This window comes from Halichoeres trimaculatus, unplaced genomic scaffold, assembly GCF_033239565.1.
Source record: "Halichoeres trimaculatus isolate MK-OKI-2021-1 unplaced genomic scaffold, fHalTri1.1 fHalTri1_scaffold_20, whole genome shotgun sequence".
Taxonomy (NCBI): Eukaryota; Metazoa; Chordata; class Actinopteri; order Labriformes; family Labridae; genus Halichoeres; species Halichoeres trimaculatus.
The window spans coordinates 21,532,113-21,551,282 of record NW_027437198.1 but is presented as its reverse complement, the minus strand read 5'-3'; the positions used below and the strand labels follow the sequence as shown (position 1 = coordinate 21,551,282).

Here is a 19,170-nt window from a genome sequence, read left to right as displayed (position 1 = left end):
AATATGTTGCACACAAACATGTTTTAAACATACAAGTATGTTGCATACAAACATGTTGTATACAATCATGTATTAGACAAACATGTAACACAAAAACATGCCATACAGACATGTAACATACAAACATGTTACATGAGACATGTTGTAAAAAATTATGTTTAAAAAAAACCTTTTGCATACAATCCTACATGTTACAACTATGTAACATACCAACATGTAACATATCAACATTTTCAAAATTAATGTTACATACAAATATGAACATACAAACATGTTACATACAAAAATGCCAAACAATAATGTAACATACAATTTTGTTGCATACACATGTGGAGCATGCATATCTGTCATAAATGAACATGTTATGCACAAACATTTAACATACAAACAATCATTTTCAAATATGTAACATACAAATGTGTTACATTCAAACATGTCATGATAAAAAACATGTAAAATACATGTGTAACATACAAATTTGTTACAGACACTATGTTATGTACAAACATGTAAAATCCAAACATGTAGCATACAGACATGTTCTTAGGATGTCATACAAACACACGTCAAGCACATGCTGCTGTTCCTGCAGAGGGTTTATAGGAGAGGGTGCCAAAAGCATCTGATTCCCAGGGATTAGGAGGTTTATTTTAAGAATCAGTGCTCGTAAATAATAAATCACAGCTTATACGACATACAGGGTGTTTATGTTACACCACATACAAGCTACTGTAAACTGTTGAACTGTGAAGAGAGCTGAGGCTCAATCTGGATTACTCCTAAACCATGAATAACAAAGAAACATAAAACCACAATTAGAGAACCACAAGACAACCTCAAGATACGCTATATGAAGAAGATCAACACAATTATCTACAAACAAAAACAGTAAAGGGATGATAAAAATCTAAAGAGACTAATCACAAAAAAAGTCATAAGATGCAACAAAATGTTAAAGAGAAGCTAAATGTAGCTGAAAGGAATCACCAACAAACCACAAAAGATCAAAATAATGAGAAAATAACATCAAACAATTCAGAGAGACAACCTCAGAGATGAAACGCCGGCTGTGAAAAACATGAAACGAGACGAAGCGGCAGGAATCATGAAGGAGATCCAACAAAGAAAATTCAAAATGACTTTGTTGTGATGCAAAAACAGCTCGCAAGATGCACAAATAATTCAAGACAAACTGATGAAAGAGAGCTAAAAATATGAAGAACAATGGCTGAACCTCAAAGAGACAAGAAACAGACTGAGCTGCTGTTTTCTGCTCTACCTGTGATTCACTCAGTCTCTGAATGATGCTCTGAATCAAACCTGAGTGAAAAGTTGGAGTTTCTACGTCCAGTCAGCACTGTTATCAGAATAAACATGAAAACTTCTGCTAAGATCGTCTGTATGAATGGGTGTGTATGTGGTTTCAGGTGTTTCAGCCACCTGCCTCTAGTGGAGACTCAGGGAACTGCAGGTTTTAACACCTCCTCATTGGCTTCATACTTCAAGACTGGAGACTGCTGCTCAGAGTCTCCGGTTCCTCCTTTTTAAAACTAAAAGACTATCACTTGTCCTTCATCCAGACTTCACCGTCTACACCATCCTCTGTGTTACCCAGCTTTAACCTCCAGCTGCAGAGCATCAAAGCAGAACTTTCATTATGGGCAGAGCTTTCATTATAGATGTGCAAATAGACCCCCACACAAAAAAAACTTCACATTAAAAAGTTTTTAGAAACTTTAAATTAGTTTGGAGTTAAACTTTAAACACTTAAAGTCACCAAAGATCAATTAATTTTCCCTTTTCTTTAAAATTCAGTGAGATGAAGTGATGTGTGAATGAAGAGAACACCCACTCTCCAAGAAAACATCGCTCAGGTCTAGGTCTTTGGGTTATAAAACTCTCATCTGTTACCGACAGCAGCGACGGCGGCGCTCTTTGAAGGTGATCATAAATTCAGGATGTTTTCTTGTACCCAGTTTGTGGAGATAAACAAAGTGTCTCAGGGCTGAAGTTAAAGACAAATACCTGTTCTCTGCTGACTCCACCAAAGCGCTGCTCTGAAAGGAAATAAAATCACTCTCTGTGCTCGTTTCGCTCACATATTTTATGCAGTCTTTCAAATTTAGATGCTTATGCTTCTAATTCCTCCTCCTCCACAGACTCCCAGCAGCCCAGGGCAGAAACAAGTGTCTGCAGCAACACCGCAGTGAAAAGATCCTGCATCAAAAGATGCACGGTGAAGAAATCTCTGCAGTAATAAAATGTGAGCCTGTGGATGAAAGCTGAGCAGGGATCATTAGAACACAAAGGAGGAGGCCAGAATGATTTATGTCATTAAAACAACCTTTTCATGTTGGATCAAAGCCTGAAGTTTCAGCTTAGACTTCACTCCTCCTCTGAGACTTATTAGAAAAACAAATAGATTTATCAAGCAGAGAGAACAGATCCATGTGAATGAGGAAATAAAAAACCTCTCATTAGTCTTTTCTGTGGTGCAGATCTGAATCAGAGAGGCTCAAAAACCTGTCAGAGTCAGAGCAGCTCTGAGCGCAGCGCACAGTCATTTATCACAATTTATTCCCCCCCGCGTGAGGCGATGATACAGAGCATGAAGAGGGTGATCTCCTCCTCTCTTGTGGTGGGAAAACCATCATTATTCCTCTAACTCTCTGCTCTTACTCTGATCTTAAAGATGAGATGTAAGAAATACAGACTGCATGAAGGAAAAACCGCCTACATGGACAGAAGAACAAAACCTGCGGCAGTGGCTTCAAGCGGCACGTTCTGGTCTGAGACGATGAAAGGGAGACCTGAAAGGTGCAGTTCAGAGAGTGTCCACTAGGCTGTCTGCAGACGCACCAGGAACCACATAAACACTTGTGAAAAAAGACCATCCTTCATCTTTCTCACTGTCTGACACTTTGTCTAAATCATGCTGAGTCATGCCAACAGTCGTGATCAGCCACAGCGTGTTTTAGTGCATGTTTCAGGAGATAGACAGAGACACACAGACACACAGACACATGCCAACAGCGAGGCTCACTGCAGTCGTCACTGTCGGAGCTGTTCATCTCCACCGACGTGTCCACGCTGCTCGTCAGGGACAGAGACGGGGCCCCTCCTGGCCGCCCATGGGGCAGCACGGGAGACAAGAGATTAGCCCCGCCCATCCCTGAGGCCACAGAGCCAGGGCTGAGGGCCAGAGGGGAGGTGGCGGGGTTCGGGGAGGTGGGGGACCGACGGGGGAAGTAGGCGGAGATGGTTCGGATGGGTCTGATGGGGCCGGGGCAGACGTCAATGGCCATGTGTTCCTGGATGGAGATGCTGAGCTTCTTTCCTCTCTGCACCGTCATAGAGTCTGAAAGAAAGAAGACATGAGTTCAAGGAAACAGGAAGTCACGGCTTTAAGAAGTCACAAGAAGCCATCTAGCTCTGAGATTGGCCCACTCGAAGAAGCATGCTTAGCCTGTTTGCTCTTCCTGAAATCTTAAAAGCACTCAACAAATAAAGTCTTTTAAAAAGAATCATACCGTCCCTTAAAGGTAGAGTCTACAGGATTTTCCTAAAAAACAACAAAATTAACAAAAAAAAAGGCAACTTTTACAGGAATAGTCCTGCTTAATCGTCTGCTGTGGGCCTCTATACATGTGTGTTAGTGTCTGCTTCTGCCTCACACCCTCTCCTCTGCCTGTATGTTGATGTTCTGGTTCTTTTGGGACATTTCTAGGTGGAGCGTAAGCATGTTTACATTGGCCAATCACAGCATGCCCAGTGCCAAAGTGACTTTGGGTGTTGATTAGCATGGAGCAAGAAAAACAACCAAAGTGAACCAAAACGCCAAACAGATTAAGCTATTTAATAAACAAGAGTGAAGCTTAGCTGGACTTTCACTTGCTTTCTGAGGCAGTAGGTGTGTGCTGCTGCTGGCACTGAGCCCAGGAGAAGGAGCCCATTTTGAATTTGTGTCTCCTAACCATAGACTGTAAAGAAAATGGACACCCTGCTTGGTGCAAAGTGAGGTCGCCACAGAAAATGCTCCCCCTGGTGGCTGGCTGCAGTATGGGTCAAAAAAATCTGTCTCTCCAGTCATTCCAGATGGGCTTTGGTCAAACTTTGAAAAATTAATACAGCCCAAAGAAATGTTTCTCATGTCCAAATGTTGTGGTGATTTGAAGATATTATTGGGCTGCTTTGTATTGAAATTCTCTTTTTTTTTGTAAAAGTTTCGTTAACATTAGTTATAAGAGGTTAAAAATGAGGTTTTAAGTTATGTTTAACAATGACTAACAGCTGCTGTTCTCATTTTTTTTTTCAGGGATAGTAAAATATGCCGGTAGCAAGAGCCAAGAAGTGATTAGACTCTCAAAAGAAAAAAAATATATTATTTTTGTCACCTGGCTCCACTCAGATTCTCCCAGAATCCCTCACAGTCTCTACTGCGCAGACTCTGGCTGCACAACTGCTGCCAATGGCTGCGCCTGTGACGGGGATATTGTGGCTTCAAAACTGTACAATGGTAAATGACAGAGCCACACTGTCCACACTATATACAGTCTATGTTCCTAACAAGTAACATAAATTCCTGCAGACCCTATCTTAAAAACCTGCGTCCTGTAGTTTCACATCACAAACAGGAGGAAATGATGCCGGACAGAGAGGACGGCTTTGGGGAGTGGTGTTTTCTTATTGTGATGCTTTGACTGTGCTGCAGCTTTTTGTCACAGAGGGAGAAGAAATAACTGTGATCCACTCGGGGCTTCCTAACTGTTGATCTGGCTCTGAACACGTTCGTAATAACCAATAAAAGCATAAAACATCTCTATGACCCTTTGAGCGTAAGTGGCAAACAGATAAAAGCTCACATTGCTGTTTTTTCACCTCACTGCAACAGTTGGGAGTCATTAAGAAAAAATCTGAGCAGCAGCGACTCGACCATCAGGTTCCCGATGTTAATGGGAGCACACAGCGACGCTTATTTTCACTTTTTTAAAGCCGCTCTGACACAATTTATCCCCAGCAGCAGCCTGCGCGGCCTGGCAGCAGGTGTTTAATGAGGAGAGCGTGTTTGTGAGGCTCTGACACATAAAAAGAGGAACCAAATTGAAAGTGAGTGAAAGAGAGGCAGCGTGCGCAGGGATCGTGTTCGAATTTAAGAGCAAGCACTTTGACTGACAGCGAGCTGGAACAGGAACGATGTGCAGAAGTAAAAGAAAAGATATAGAGGCTGTATACAGGACCAGAAGCACCTCAGGGTGCAAAGACAACTCCCTGATGAGGTTTATATTACACACACACATACGACATCCAGGATGAGCTGAACGGCCTCAGCGACAATACCATCAACCGTCTGCTTCACTGGGTGCTGCTTTGATCAGTCATCATGATGAGTGAGTCTCAGTTTCACTGTTAATCAGTCACACACAGACCCCCCCCTTAGTTTCATTTTCGTTGTACGGTGATGAACACTCTGATCTGAGTTTAAAATTCACAAGCTGTATCTGTAAGACTCAGTCCTCACCACAAACTGTTTGTGTGGATGCATTTATCTGATTGACACCCGGGTGGAGCTAAACAAACAAACCCTGTAGCTCCTCGTTCCTGCAGAAACAGATAAGAAGGAATAAAAGAAGATGCTTTGAGATGATGAGCTCCTCGACAGTCAGAAGTCTAAAGCTTTATTTCCTCTAATGCATCACTCAGAGCAAACACCCCCGCCCCATGGGAGACGAGCACTTTATCGTCCGCTCTGTTAAACTGAAGCCATCCATCTCTGAGCGTAGCTGTGAAGGTCTCCGAGTCCTGGGTGACATTAATCCACACACTGGCGTTTACTTCTTTATCTTGTGTGGGAATTGGCGCAGATTTGGGCTTAAAAGCAAGCTCATGGCAACGTTCATGTGTGATTTATGAAAGGTGTTTATCAGGGCCAATCACAGCATACGCCTGATCAGGTGTTGATAAATGTGGCGGCGAAAAACAATTACGACATGGAGGGACGCGTTACGGAAAAAAGGGAAACTTCTCTAAGCTGGAGATCAATAGCAACAAAGGTAGAGAGAAATGACGCTGTGTTGTTTAGCAGCCGGAAAAGTGGCGTTAAATAGAGTTGGAAAAATATGTCTGCAAGAAAAACACTGCAGCCGTCAGCGGAACGGATGTGACGAAAGAGTTTTAAACGTTTAATCTACACATCTTTCTTGTCTACAGTAACATTTCTTGTGTGTTGACATAAAAATTGCATACACAAACATAGAGCTGGCGTAGGATCTGAGCGTAGATATAAGCGTATTCATTTTTGGGTTGCATGCATGTTTGATAAATGAGAGCAGAGAACAAAGACCTGCTATAAAAAATGTTCTACTTTTTAATAAACTTCTGATAAAAAACTGAATTATAATCATTCTCTTTCACTGTGGATTCATCTACTTATTTTGCTTGTTATGAATTAATCACATCTTTGGCGCAAAAACTAATAAAGCATCTAGAAACACCAAAACAATTACACAACCTCACAGTCTTTCTGGTTTTCCTCGTAACTTTTACAAACACAATCAGATGATTTAAAGTATTCAAACTGAAAAAGCTGAACTGGCTCCCTGGTTAATTCACGCTTACAAATTACTTCTGGGACCTCATAGACAAACTAAATCTTTGTAGAAGCCAATTGGAGCAAAGAAACAAGTCAGAAAGGATTATTCTTTTGCCTTGTTGAAGACAACTTCCAGCCTTATTTATCACTAGGAAAAAACTCCAATCAGCTTAAAACTTTCTGAAAATAAAAGAGCTGCTGTGATCATTTTGAAACAAACACTTACTCCAACAAAACCCAAAATAGAAAAGACTACACACTGAGGGGTGTTCAGACACAGGTGGGACTAACTCTTTCATTCACAGGGCGGGAAACAGACACACAGGGAGTGAGAACAATAAAATAAAACAGGAAACACTTCAAATAAAAAACTGTTGGGTTACAAATAACACCATCTGGGTTGTTTTATAACCCAACCGAGGGATCATTATAGCATCAACCCAGTTAATTTGACCCAGCAGGATGGGTCGGCCCATTTTAACCCAACAGATGAGATAAATATTCTACCCAGATTCTGGGTTCTATTGGTTACAATTCTGGGTTGTTTCACCTACATATAATTGTTTAATAGTTTATCTAAATGCTTGGTTGAATTAACCAATATATGTCTTAAAAAAGATTAACTTTGTTTTATACATTTTTCCATAAAGCTATTGAGCACCAACAGCCAGGCCATGCAACAGGACACAGACAACCTGTCCATGCCATGGAACACAGACCTTATCATGAGTAGCAAAACCAGCCTGTAATGGATATGCGATGGATATAAGACCCTGCTGTACACTGCAATGTTGTGTGGGGAGTGCAGACTGGCTTTGCTACACATGAGGAAACAAAGACTGAACAGACTGCTGAAGACGCTCAGTCCTGGACCCTGGAGGTGGAGGCTGGCCAAGCTGTCATCATCTATTTTCTTATGGACCTTTTTACACTTTCTTTACTCTTTCGTACTTTAGTTTCCTTGATTGCTGCTGTGACTCTTCCTGAATTCCCCCACAGGGATAAATAAAAGCATTTTCTATTCTATGAGAAAGTCTGTGTGCCACGGCATGGACAGGTTGTCTGTGTTGTGTTGCATGGACTGGCTGTCAGTGCGCAAAATCTTCATGAAAAATGCATAAAACAAAGTTAATCTTTTTTCAAACATATTGTTTTTTCTAAACCATCATAAAAATGATGTTTCCCCTTACTGTCGACATTATGACGTGACTTTCCAATCACAAACAAACCAGGTGCTGAGTCAACCAGTGTTATGTTGGGTTGATGGATTTTAACTCAGCGCTTGAGTTGCACAGAATTAAGATAAATGACCCATGATGAGTAAAACATTTCATAAACCAGCATGTGAGTCAGTGAAATAACCCAGCTGTTGTTAGTGTTTTCACTCAAACATGGGTAATAAATGACAAAACAGAAAAAATAATATCAGAAAACCACACAGCCTAATATCTAACCAAGAGACCAACAGACATCCTCGTGTTCTCCAATCAAATATTTAGGGAGGTGAAGGTTTTTAAAGCAGCGGGAGGATCTGATAGTGGGTGGATGAACTTCACAGAGTGTGTGAATGAAAAAGAAATCCTTAGAGAGTAAATGTTCCCTGTTTAAAATGCCTGCAGGCTCAGGCTTAGTCTTATATCTAAAATAACTGGTGTGGAGCGCGAAAGGGGGTCCATCGAACAGAAGCTTTATTGGTGTGACTTCTAAGATCCAGAGAAGTGTTTTAAGATGCAGCAAGTCCTACAATGTGTATTATAAGTCCATACAGAGTCGAAGGAGTCATAGTGCTGGGTTTATGGCTCTCATTTGCTGTGCATGGCTGATTCTCCCCTCAGAGGTGTTTTATTCACTTCTCATCATGGGAAGAGGAGCTGGTTCATGCAGCGATGCTCCAGGATGAAGTTAGCTCTCAGATCTTCACAGAGTATCCCACAGAGAGGCCTGTGAGCAGCTCCAGAATTAAACAATGAATTTATATAAACGTTGGGAACTACAGTGAGACCGTATAGCTCCTGCTGCTGAAAAGCACCTCAGGTTGGCTTGCTCAGTTTTTTTCTGACTGCTGTGCTGACATGAATTCATACACTCACTCTGCTCTCACAGCCTCCTGTAACACAAAGTCTCAAGAGTGGTTCAATAAAGCTTTCATTCACTCAGGGCTCCGGTTGTAAAGTGACGAGTCAAACTGTTCATTTCAAATTAGCAGCTCTATTATGTTTGTTTTCCCTGGATTTTTCTGGGTTACAGTGAAGAGACACTCAGTCATTAAAGGGAAATGCCAAGTAGCTTCTGATTATGTGTAAATATGTATAATCTCAGAGAAAAGTCGCAGTTTGACATATTGTTTTTATTATTCGTTGTATGTGCATTTAGTGGGTGTTTGGGTTGGCTGCTGATCTGCTGGAGTCATGTTTAATTAAGGTGGAGGCAGCATTTATCAGCAGAAACACTCTCCCACATGAAAGTGAAATCTGGTGGGTTTCCACTCACAGTGGGATCAGGGGCGAGATCCAGCAGCTGAGGCTGAGAGAAAAGCAAAGCGGACTATGATAATGAAGACACATGAAATGCTTCCCCTACGCCCTCATCCTCCCCCCTCACCCTCCTCCCACACCCGCCTCCTTCTGTTGGGCTGTGTCTCCTGTCACTCCTGCAGGTTTTCTGTTTTTTATCCCTCTTTCATTTCCTCTGTGCGGTTTGTTTTTGTGCTGTTTATCCATTTGTCACGTTGAACACTGACTGTTAGCATTACAGCAGCAGATATTTACCTTTTTTTAAGCCTCATGTGTCGTGTCAGTAGTTTCATTCCCTTACTAACAAACACTTTATTCAGAGTCCAGTCTGACCAATCAAGGTTTGATTTCTTTCCGGTGATACTTGTGTTGACTGCTATTGGTAAAAATCAGCCATGATCAAAGTATAATTGGGGTTTAGATTGAAATCATTTCGCAGTAATTTTGTCCTGATGAAAAACAGAGTCTCCTGAGAGCAAACTGTCAGACACACACACACACACACACAGATGAGACACAGCAGACAGACTTTGTGTTCCTCATACTAACAGATGTTCAGATTTCAGACCCAAACACATGAGGATCGATGATGACAGATCGAACTGTGGTCTTGTAATAATGTGCAGAGCAATGATGTGACCAAATCATCACACCACACATGCGGCGTGTTTACAGGAGGCGAAGAAACCCAGCGTCAGTCCAACAGGTGGACTCTCTTTAAGCTGGAGCAGTATCTTGAGCCGAAGCAGCTTCTGCATAGAGAAAACTGCTGTTTATCCAAACCTTTCCAGTCTTCCTGACCACTCAAAGCATTTTTACATGTTCTCTAATTCACATTCATACACTGAAGTGTATCAGGCTCCAAACCAGCATCTCTGCAATCCAGAGCAGAGGTCTGCAACCTGTGGCTCTGGAGCCTCATGCGGCTCTTTAACTCCTTTGCAGTGGCTCCTTGTAGCTTTGAAATATTATTAAAGTACAGGGTTTTTGAAATTTTTCTTACAGAGGATATTTATGAAAACAACACGGACATTAAGTAAAATCATGATTTAATATTTTGTACTAAAAATGCATCCCCTCTTGGAATAAAGCTTATAATTTTTTTGTGTGTGTTTTTCTTCATTTTTTTGAGGTTTTTTAATTTTATTTTTTATTTCAATTTTTTGGGATTTTTGCAGACTAAGAGAAAGAATTCCCCTTTTTTTTCTTTTAGATTTAACAAATTTTTTGATTTTTTGAATGTAAATACAATTTTCTGCAATTTTAGAAAGTTTTACATTTTTTCAAAACCAAGCAAAATTTTAAAATAGCATTATTCAGGGTTTTTTTTGCAAATTAGACATTTCAGCAAAAAAATTTTAAATGCAAATTTTTGCACATTTTAATTTTCATTTCATTTGATTTTTTTCTAATTGTTTATTTATTGATTTTTTTTAAATAAATTTTGCATATTTATTAAATCTTTCACATTACAAATTTCTTTTTTTCCTTAAATTTGCAAATTTATTAAAAAAATAAATAAATAAATAAATTACATTTACAATTTTATTAACACAAAAACTTATATAATTATTTAACAGATTATAAACTTTTTTGTCTTAATGTGAAGATAAAGTAGATTTTGTGGCTCCGGAATGACTTTCATCCAGGTGAGCTGAGGCAAAACGGCTCTTTTGAAAGTAAAGGTTGCAGAACCCTGATCCAGAGTCTTATGGCCCTTTTCCACTATCACGCCTTGGCCCTACCCTACTCGGTCTGACTCTACTCTACTTGATTGGCAGCGTGTTTCCACTAGCCCGGTTCTTTGACCACCGGAGGGCGGGGTCGCCACAAAATAGCTAAACGACACCACGCCCACGTCATTTTGAGCGCGGCACAACAATCGCAAACAGGCGGCTGGCAGCCAGAAAAAATACCATTGAAAAGTACGGGGTTGGCGTTACTTTAAAATTATTTTAATTAATTAATTTGAAGTACAATACATATTCCTTTGTTGAACAAAAACTATCGTTTAACAATGCTATCAAGCACACGACGGAGTTGAGACACAACTTGCCATCGTTGACCACTCTCTCCAGCAGTGCTGTGGCCGAGTCGAAGCCGCTCTCTTTCCTGTTGATGGCCAGTCTGAGACCGTAAATAGCGCCCATTTGGTCGAACCACCTCCATTTTCGGCTATTCGACCCACTCCGGCATTTGTGGTCCTTAAAAGCCCTAATGAGCCCTTTGAGTTTTTTCAATTTCTCCCGGGACTGTTGGGAGGTCCAGAGATAGCCATGCTCCTCCATTAGCCTTGAGACTTCGTGTTAGACTTTTTAATTCCCTGTGGCTCCGTCCAGCTCCCTTTGGATCCTGTCCTCGGCCACCAAACCCAAAAAGGTCTGGACGGAGAAACTTGTCAGCACACCATTCTTGTTATTTAAGTTATTTAAAAATGCCGGGTGGCTCTTGTCCTCTTATGTCCCGTCTTGTTTTGGGCATCGCGCACATGACTCATCAATGACGATATCAGACCAATCAGTAGCCGGCAGCCGTCGACATCATCTTTTAGTATCGACTCAGCTCGCTTGGAACCAGAGCGGAGTAGGTACTAAAACGGGCTTGTTTTAGGAGATACCAGGCTAGTGGGAACGCGCTGCAAATCGAGTAGAGCTGAGTAGAGTAGGGCCAAGGCGTACAAGTGGAAACGGGCCATTAGTTTCCCCTCAGGGATCTCCTCAGTAACACTTCATCAGCAAATACATTACACCCCCTGATTTCCTCCATCTATTTCTGCAAGTTATCCGCATTTCTGTTCCTCTTACTGCACCTTCAACCTGTGATGCTTCATTTGTTTATCTCCATCAGCGACAGTTTTCTTGCTTCCTGAAAAAAGCAGTTTGAGGAGGTTTCCACTGAAAATGCATTTATGCCATTGGGAGGGTTTACAGTGAAGCATCAATGTAGATGATGCTCAGCTTGGCGTGGACTTCACGCAGCCACACGGAAACACATCATACATATGCAGCTCCATCATCTCATTTGCATATAGTTGGGACTGGACTACAGCCTGGATGAACTCTGCACACTCGGACCCGTTCTGGAGCCAATCCTCTCCCTGCTCCCTTTTAGCGCTGTGACATGAGCGGGATCTGGCGCTTCTCCCAGCATGCACTGGGCAGAGGTGTTCAAACCAGAGCAGATTATTACGAGATGTTTTTAACCCAAGAGAGCGACCATCGCTGCATTACTGTTTCACTCTAACTTCTCCGTCTTGTCTCATGGTCTACATCTGCTGCAGATATGAAACCATAATTTAATGAATTCACTCCTCCTGCCAACAGTTTCTGGGAGTCTCTGGGATTCAACATCCTCCAGTCTCTGAAGCAGCGCATTATAATTCATACCCACCAACAGCTGCATGTAAATCAATACTGCCTCTGCACTGACACAGACCTGATGGTACTGGCTGTTTGAAGGAGGAGCATTCGCAGAGAAAAAGTGAAGAGGTGTCAAAAGCATTTCCTGGAGAGAGGCGGTAGGTGCAAGAATCTTCTGCAGAGTTATGGCTTCAATAACCAAGCACCAAACTCACACAGAGCACAAACACAAGCGCTCTTTATGCTTTGATAGCACTCATATTTTCATATCTAGTGATGCAAGTTAAAGAGAAAATTAACCTGAATCCTTGGGGCTTGGTTTGAGGTCAGAGTGTAAGCACTGAAGACATGACTGATTATTTCATCTCTGCAACAGAGAAGCTGAATGAAGTATGGGTTATTATCATCATTAGCTAATAACGAAGCTTCCAGAGCTGCTGGAAGCTGCTGCTTCAAAGAGTGTGTTTATTTTAGACAAAAAGAGTAACATGTAAGTAGAAACGGACTACCTAGAGGCTGCAGACCCCTGTTGAAAACCTGTGGTTTATAGTGTATTTAAAGTCTGAGTAGCTTTGACCAATCAGAGGAGAGCAGGCTGTGCTGTATGCTGGAAAAATATGCTGGAAGCAGAAACTGATAAAGCACACACCATCAGAAGAGGGTTTCTTTGTCTATAAACACACACCTTCTCCAAAGCACAGCCGATAATCTGTTGAAGATCAAAAAACTCACTTCAGTTCACTGCTCGACAATGTTAGAAAGCCGGTGATGAATCAGATTTACAACTTTCTGGAAAGCGTCTGAAGCAATCAAGCTGACCTCTGTCCATTAAACATTATTCCCCTCATGAAGATTAACTTTATGCTCTGTCAGTGTGTTGGAGTTATATATAACATTAGCAAACTGAACACTTCACAAGCCTCTGTGAGACTGGCTGTTTACAGTGAAACTGAGACCCACCTGAGAAAGATGAGCAGGAACCATTTTAAGGAGTTTAAGCCTGAAGCATTACAGCTTTCACTTTGCAGACAGAGACACCACACGGGAAGAGAAGTCTTAGCCAAAGGTCGACAAACGCAGATCAACAGCTGTATGAAAATTACTGAGAAGCTAGCATCTGATCGCAAACTCATAGATCACACGGTGTCATTGAGTTGTTACGAGCCTTAAACAAGGACTATAGAATACATTTTAAATCGACTTTTCATCCTAAAATTACAATCTGTGGTCCCGTGTTGTCTTCCTAACTTATGCCGAGCAAACAATACCAAAATTTGAATAATGAGACTGAAAGATTGGTCTACATATGATAATAACAACCTCTTAGAACCTGAGCTTTTGTCTGGCGTGTAATTTTTAATTCACTTTGCTATTTGGGATAAGAAAGACCTGATAAGTATAATCACTAAACTTGAGCCGGGAAAAACGCGACACAGTAAACAAAGAGCATAGATGGAAGACATGCAGCATTTCATCCTCTCTGTGATTGGTATGTAGCTCTTTGATACAAAGAACAATCAAGCTTTGTTTCAGGGAAATCTGTGTGCCGCCAGGAGAAATGCAGCCGCTGTCGCACAGTAAGTGATGATTCTTTCGAACAATCAATGGTCTGCAGTGTTTCAGCTCCACCTTCTGAGAGCGGATCGGTTCAGTCTGGCACCCGTATGGAAGGGTCCCAAAAAAGTAGGCCTGATTATCTCGGTTTTTGGGGATCTGTCCCGGGATAAGTCAGTGGAAACGCAGCAAAATTGGTCTTTGTAAAGGAAGTTTGATTATTTGTATGTTGTGGGTTCTCTATTAGTTGTTCGTTAGTAGTGTTATTATTCTTAAGTACATTTTTTTCTTTTCACTTTAATGGGTGTAGTAGTGTGATTTCACCAAAAAGATGATGTGAGTCTGGGTCAGAGTCAGTTTTTCATGGGTCTGAGAGGCAGAAATGTTATGTCCAAATATGTGGACACTGGGTCTTAAGAGGAGCTTATTGTAACTTTTAACTTGTTTTTACAGAAAAGCTTTTATTCCGGTTTCTTTCTTTTATGATCTTATTTTTATCTCATTTTATCTGGATTTTATTGTTTCTGCTCCTATTGATTTATTTTATTGCTTGGCTGCTTGTCTTATTTGTTTTAATCTGTTTAACTGCTTGTTGTTCATTTTTACCTGCTTTCACTGTACATTGTGAGGCACTTTGTTATCTGTAGTGAAAAGTGTTATACAAATTAAGTATAAAAAGTGTTATAATGTTAAGTCAACTTAGAGGACTTTACCGTCACAGTCATTTGAAAGTGATGGTGTCATTGTCAAAAGATGACGAGGTTAAAGTTGTAAATATGTGACACTTATTTTTGGACTATTCAAAAAAGATAATTAAAAATATGACAGTCTCAGGAGGATCAGGAGTATTTGTATTCATAGCTCTTTGTTTTCATCTCATTTCATTTTATGATTTTCTTTACTGTCCTCATTGTATAATTTGTCTTACAACACTCAGGAAAGCCATGCAACAGCATTTCATTTCAAATGCACTGCTGTGTAATTTGTGCAAAGACAATAAAGGAAGTCTAAGTTTGTTTAAACTTTGTTTTAAATCAACAGTCAGATCTGAAATGTGAATGTTTCATAAAGCATCCAAACTGTCATAGACCTGAAATCAAACCTTCATCAAAAACATCCTGAAAATTCAGCAAAACATGCTAATTAAACTGAGCAATAGACGGCATTTGTCCACAGCTGATGCTCACACACAGCAGCCAACAGAAAAGAGAGAAACAGAAAACAACAGAGAGACTGAACCTAAAAAAGGAAAAAGGAAAATAAAAGAAAGGATAAAAGCAAAAACAGACTTCATCAAAAACAGGAAGATTAAAAACACACGCAGGTCCTACCTTTGATTGTGAGAGTGCATAAGATTCCTACACAAACAAGTGTGTGTCAGTGCACGAGGGGTCCGCACTAACAGGTGGTGAGAGAGGCAGTGAGTGGTCGAGAGAGAGAGAGGGAGAAAGAAAGAGAGAGAGAGAGAGAGAGAGAGAGCTCTCCTTGTAATAGATTTGGACTTTTAACTCTTCGTCTTCCTCATGATGCTCAGATTCTGTTTAATATCCTCTGTGCAGAGCTTCACATTTATCTCAACTGTCAACAGCGATGAAGCTCTTTCTTTAATCACACTACACATGTATTAGATTAACTCCCCCCTGCCTCCCCCCTTTCTCTCCCTCTGAACCCTGCAGATTGTAGGGGGGACCGGTCTAACTGAACGTGCCAGCAGCAGCATCCGTCTCTGTTTTAATCTCTCTATAATTTGTGCTTAATGACGCCTAATGATACATATGTGCATCACACACACATACAGCTTCACATAGATAGAAACTCCTCCCCCCCAGGAAAGGGTGGAAAGGATCTAGACCCCCACTGGTGCTCTCTCCCCCTCGTTTCTCCCTCATCCTCCCCCTCTTCTCCTCCCGTGGTCAGCGTCCCAGGGGTGAAGGAACTCCTTGTTAAAATAACCCTCCATCCTCCTCCTCCTCCTCTTCCTCTGCCTCTCTTCATCTCATCCTCCCACACACTCTCTCCTAGCCCACCCATGCATGCAGAATGGTTTCGGAAACCCTGAGATGATTTCTTTCATTTCTCATCGATACCTCTCCTCTGTGGAGGTGTAACGCCGGATAAAAGCCCGCAGGCCGCTTCGGAGGAAATAAAAACATCCACTGCTGCTGCTGATAAGGCTGCAGGGGCTTGTGTTGTAAAACCTAGATGGTACAATTTCTTCCTTTTCCAGTTTCACAGGCTCACAGCGGAGTTTGACCAAAGCAAAGCCTCTCCCCATCTCTGCTGCTGTGAGGAAACGGTGTTTATTCCAGGTAAACCAGTCACTGTGATGGGCCAGAAAAACAACTATCGCCTTGATTTATAAATCCAGCTCGGCTGTGAGGCTTTGGGAATTGGTTTCTGTGAATTTAAAGAGAGCAGGTTGAGTGACACCTCAGAGCACCTTTCAGTAAACAGACCGTCAGTGATTCTTTTATGACATGACAGGGGAAACACATCTATCTATCTATCTATCTATCTATCTATCTATCTATCTATCTATCTATCTATCTATCTATCTATCTATCTATCTATCTATGCTACTTGAGGTCCATTTCTCCTTCCTTTCTCTTTGCTCACATACTTTAATTCGTCCTTTACTCTGGCATTGCTGTTAACCAATACATCCACCAGGGGGAGCAGCCCAGACCCAGAAGTTTGTGACATCAACAAAACCTCATTAACAAACATGGCGACTGTGGAGGAGGTATTGCTGATGCAGCTCTTGTATTAAAAAACAGAACAAAAACGAAGGCAGCGTTGTAGGAGGCGGTGGTCAGCGAGACAGTTAAATACATCGCAAAAGTTCTGCCATTGTTATTTCGTCTCAGTGTCTCACTAGAGCTACATATTGGGTAGGATTCTCATGATTTGATTCAATTGTGATTCTTTTAGGTTGATTGGATGTCCAGTGTCCGTGGATGTTTCCTCTGTATTCCTCTCAGTCGCCATCTGTAGCAGCTCCTCTTCTGTGTACTCCGGTTCATACAGGTATCCTTTTGGTTCCAAAGTGAATGGAACTTCATCGTCGCTGTCATAGTCACTCATTTTGAATTTCCTACGCTGCCTCACAATCCTTACAGTACAAACAAAAGAATTATGATACTTGATCAAACTTACACGAGGCTGCAACGGCGCCCCAAGCATAGCTTGTTTACATTCCCTACAGCTGAAAGGAGGGGGGGGGGGGGGGGGGGGGGGGGGGGACGGAGCGCACTAGCGCTGCGCAGAAGGATACATGACCAGTTAGTTAGGTCCGGATAAATGTTTATATTTCCGAAGACTTAATGCACTTAAAAATTATTTTATGTAGTGTACTCTTAAACTGTGGTATTACTTTTTGATTTTAGTTCTTGTAGGCAGAGAAAATAGCCTTTGAATTTGGTGCGGTCTCTCCCTGTTAGCACCTATTTCCTCGTCACCATCGATTAAAGTTTGTGTCTTACTGAGGGAGAGGAGACAACTTTCTACTGTATCTAATGTCCTTAGTGGTCACATAGAGCTCATACAACCCCACTTCAAAAAAACTGAACTATCCCTTTAAGACTGAAGTCCTGATAGTCATTCCTGAAGGCACTATCTGTAATGTTGCTAACTCTATTGGGTCATTAAAATCAAATGTTCGCCCTAGCCTGAGAAGAGGTATCTTGACCAGGCCATGCACTTAGTTAAACAAGTCCAGACCTTGACCTGCACTTGCTTTTTCCACCTAAGGAACATCTCAAAACTGAGTTCTACTGTATCTCATTAAGAATTAGAAATGATTTTTCATGCCTTTCAGCTCCAACTTGTACAGAATGCCAATGCTAGGCTCCTAACTAAAACATCTAAACACTCTTATATTGTCCCCTGTCCTTGCATCCCTACACTGGCTTCCGATAAGCTACAGGATCCAGTTTAAAGTGCTCGCATTAACTTTCAGAGTTTAGGGTCAGGTACCTGAGTATCTGTCTGAGCTGCTATTCTCCTAGCGGGACACTCAGGTCTGTGAGTCTCAACCTTTAAAATGTTCCCACACAAGACTAGCGCTGAGTTGTTACAAGTCCTTGATCAAGTTCCTGACGATGGGCTTAAACCAAATCCATCGATCCTCCCTCTGCTCAACACCCACCAGCTGCGGCGTCAGGACGTTAGACAGCTGGAGTCACAAGACAGAGTATGTAACACGCCCCCTGCCTCATTTGATGTCCTCAACAGGCCTCAAACCTGCAGGCCAAACTTCAACAGTCTGCTGTTAAAGGACATATATGCGGTCAACTTGGAGCGTTTTATTCTGAAGTGATGTTTTCTGCTCTTCATCAGACTCTTATTCTGAAAACCAATCAGAAATTTTAATATCATTTCTGTTAGGACTTCCTGTCCTGCTCGTACTGCTCCGTGCTGCTTGATGCATCAAATTACGTGTCACTGTGGAGGGCTCTAAACTGCTGAAATGTAACAAAGCAAATCCAGTGGAAGCTGACACACTGACATGAAGTGCACTCTGTGAGTCCTCAGAGGATCTTTATCCTTAAAACAAGGACGGCCCAAGGAGCTGTGTGTTTGCCTTCCATGCTAATGCATCATGCTTTTTAATATGCATGTTTCTATCCTTGCTTTTTTGGACTTTTTCATGCATTTTTCACTTTGAAGCAGTTCTGAATTTGCAGGGAAAGGGAATAAAGTGCCACACTGGAAACAAAGACAATCCTGGCTGGGTAACTGTACATTAAGCCTGGGACTGGCTGTGTAGAAGTGTGTGTTAATTAGCAGCTCTTACTGCCTCAGTGGAGAGTGGGGCTGAAGTTGCAGTGAGCGGTTATGAAGTGTTGCAGAGAGCAGCAGGAATCCAGCGCAGAATGAAAAAAAGAAAATAACAGGTTACTGAATCGCTCCTCTTCCTCGCTGATAGCTCTGAACCCTGTCAGGTAAATGGGCTGATGCTGATTATCATCTGGAGGAGGAACACAGGAGCCTGCAGGAATATCTGTTGATCTCATCTCTGCACGCAAAAACATAAACGATGCTTATCCTTTCCTGTGTCCTGTGAGAAAAACAGGAATCCATTCTGTTTTGCTTCCTAGAAGAGTTTCCCATTTACATTAAATTTCCTGTTGAATTAGGGAGATATGAATCAGTC

At 41.6% G+C, this 19,170-nt stretch overlaps 1 protein-coding gene across 1 annotated transcript in view; it reads right to left on the bottom strand.

Moving 5' to 3' along the window:
- The window catches only part of doc2a (double C2-like domains, alpha), a 45,458-nt gene extending 29,970 nt beyond the window's left edge, over positions 1-15,488 (bottom strand). Inside the window, exons 1-2 of the mRNA XM_074695880.1 lie at positions 15,347-15,488; positions 3,044-3,358 (exon numbers count right to left, since the gene is read on the bottom strand). Coding sequence (XP_074551981.1) covers positions 3,044-3,353 — 310 coding nt within the window. The 5' untranslated portion in view covers positions 3,354-3,358; positions 15,347-15,488. The remainder of the gene's footprint in view (positions 1-3,043; positions 3,359-15,346) is intronic.
- Positions 15,489-19,170: the final 3,682 nt, after the last annotated feature.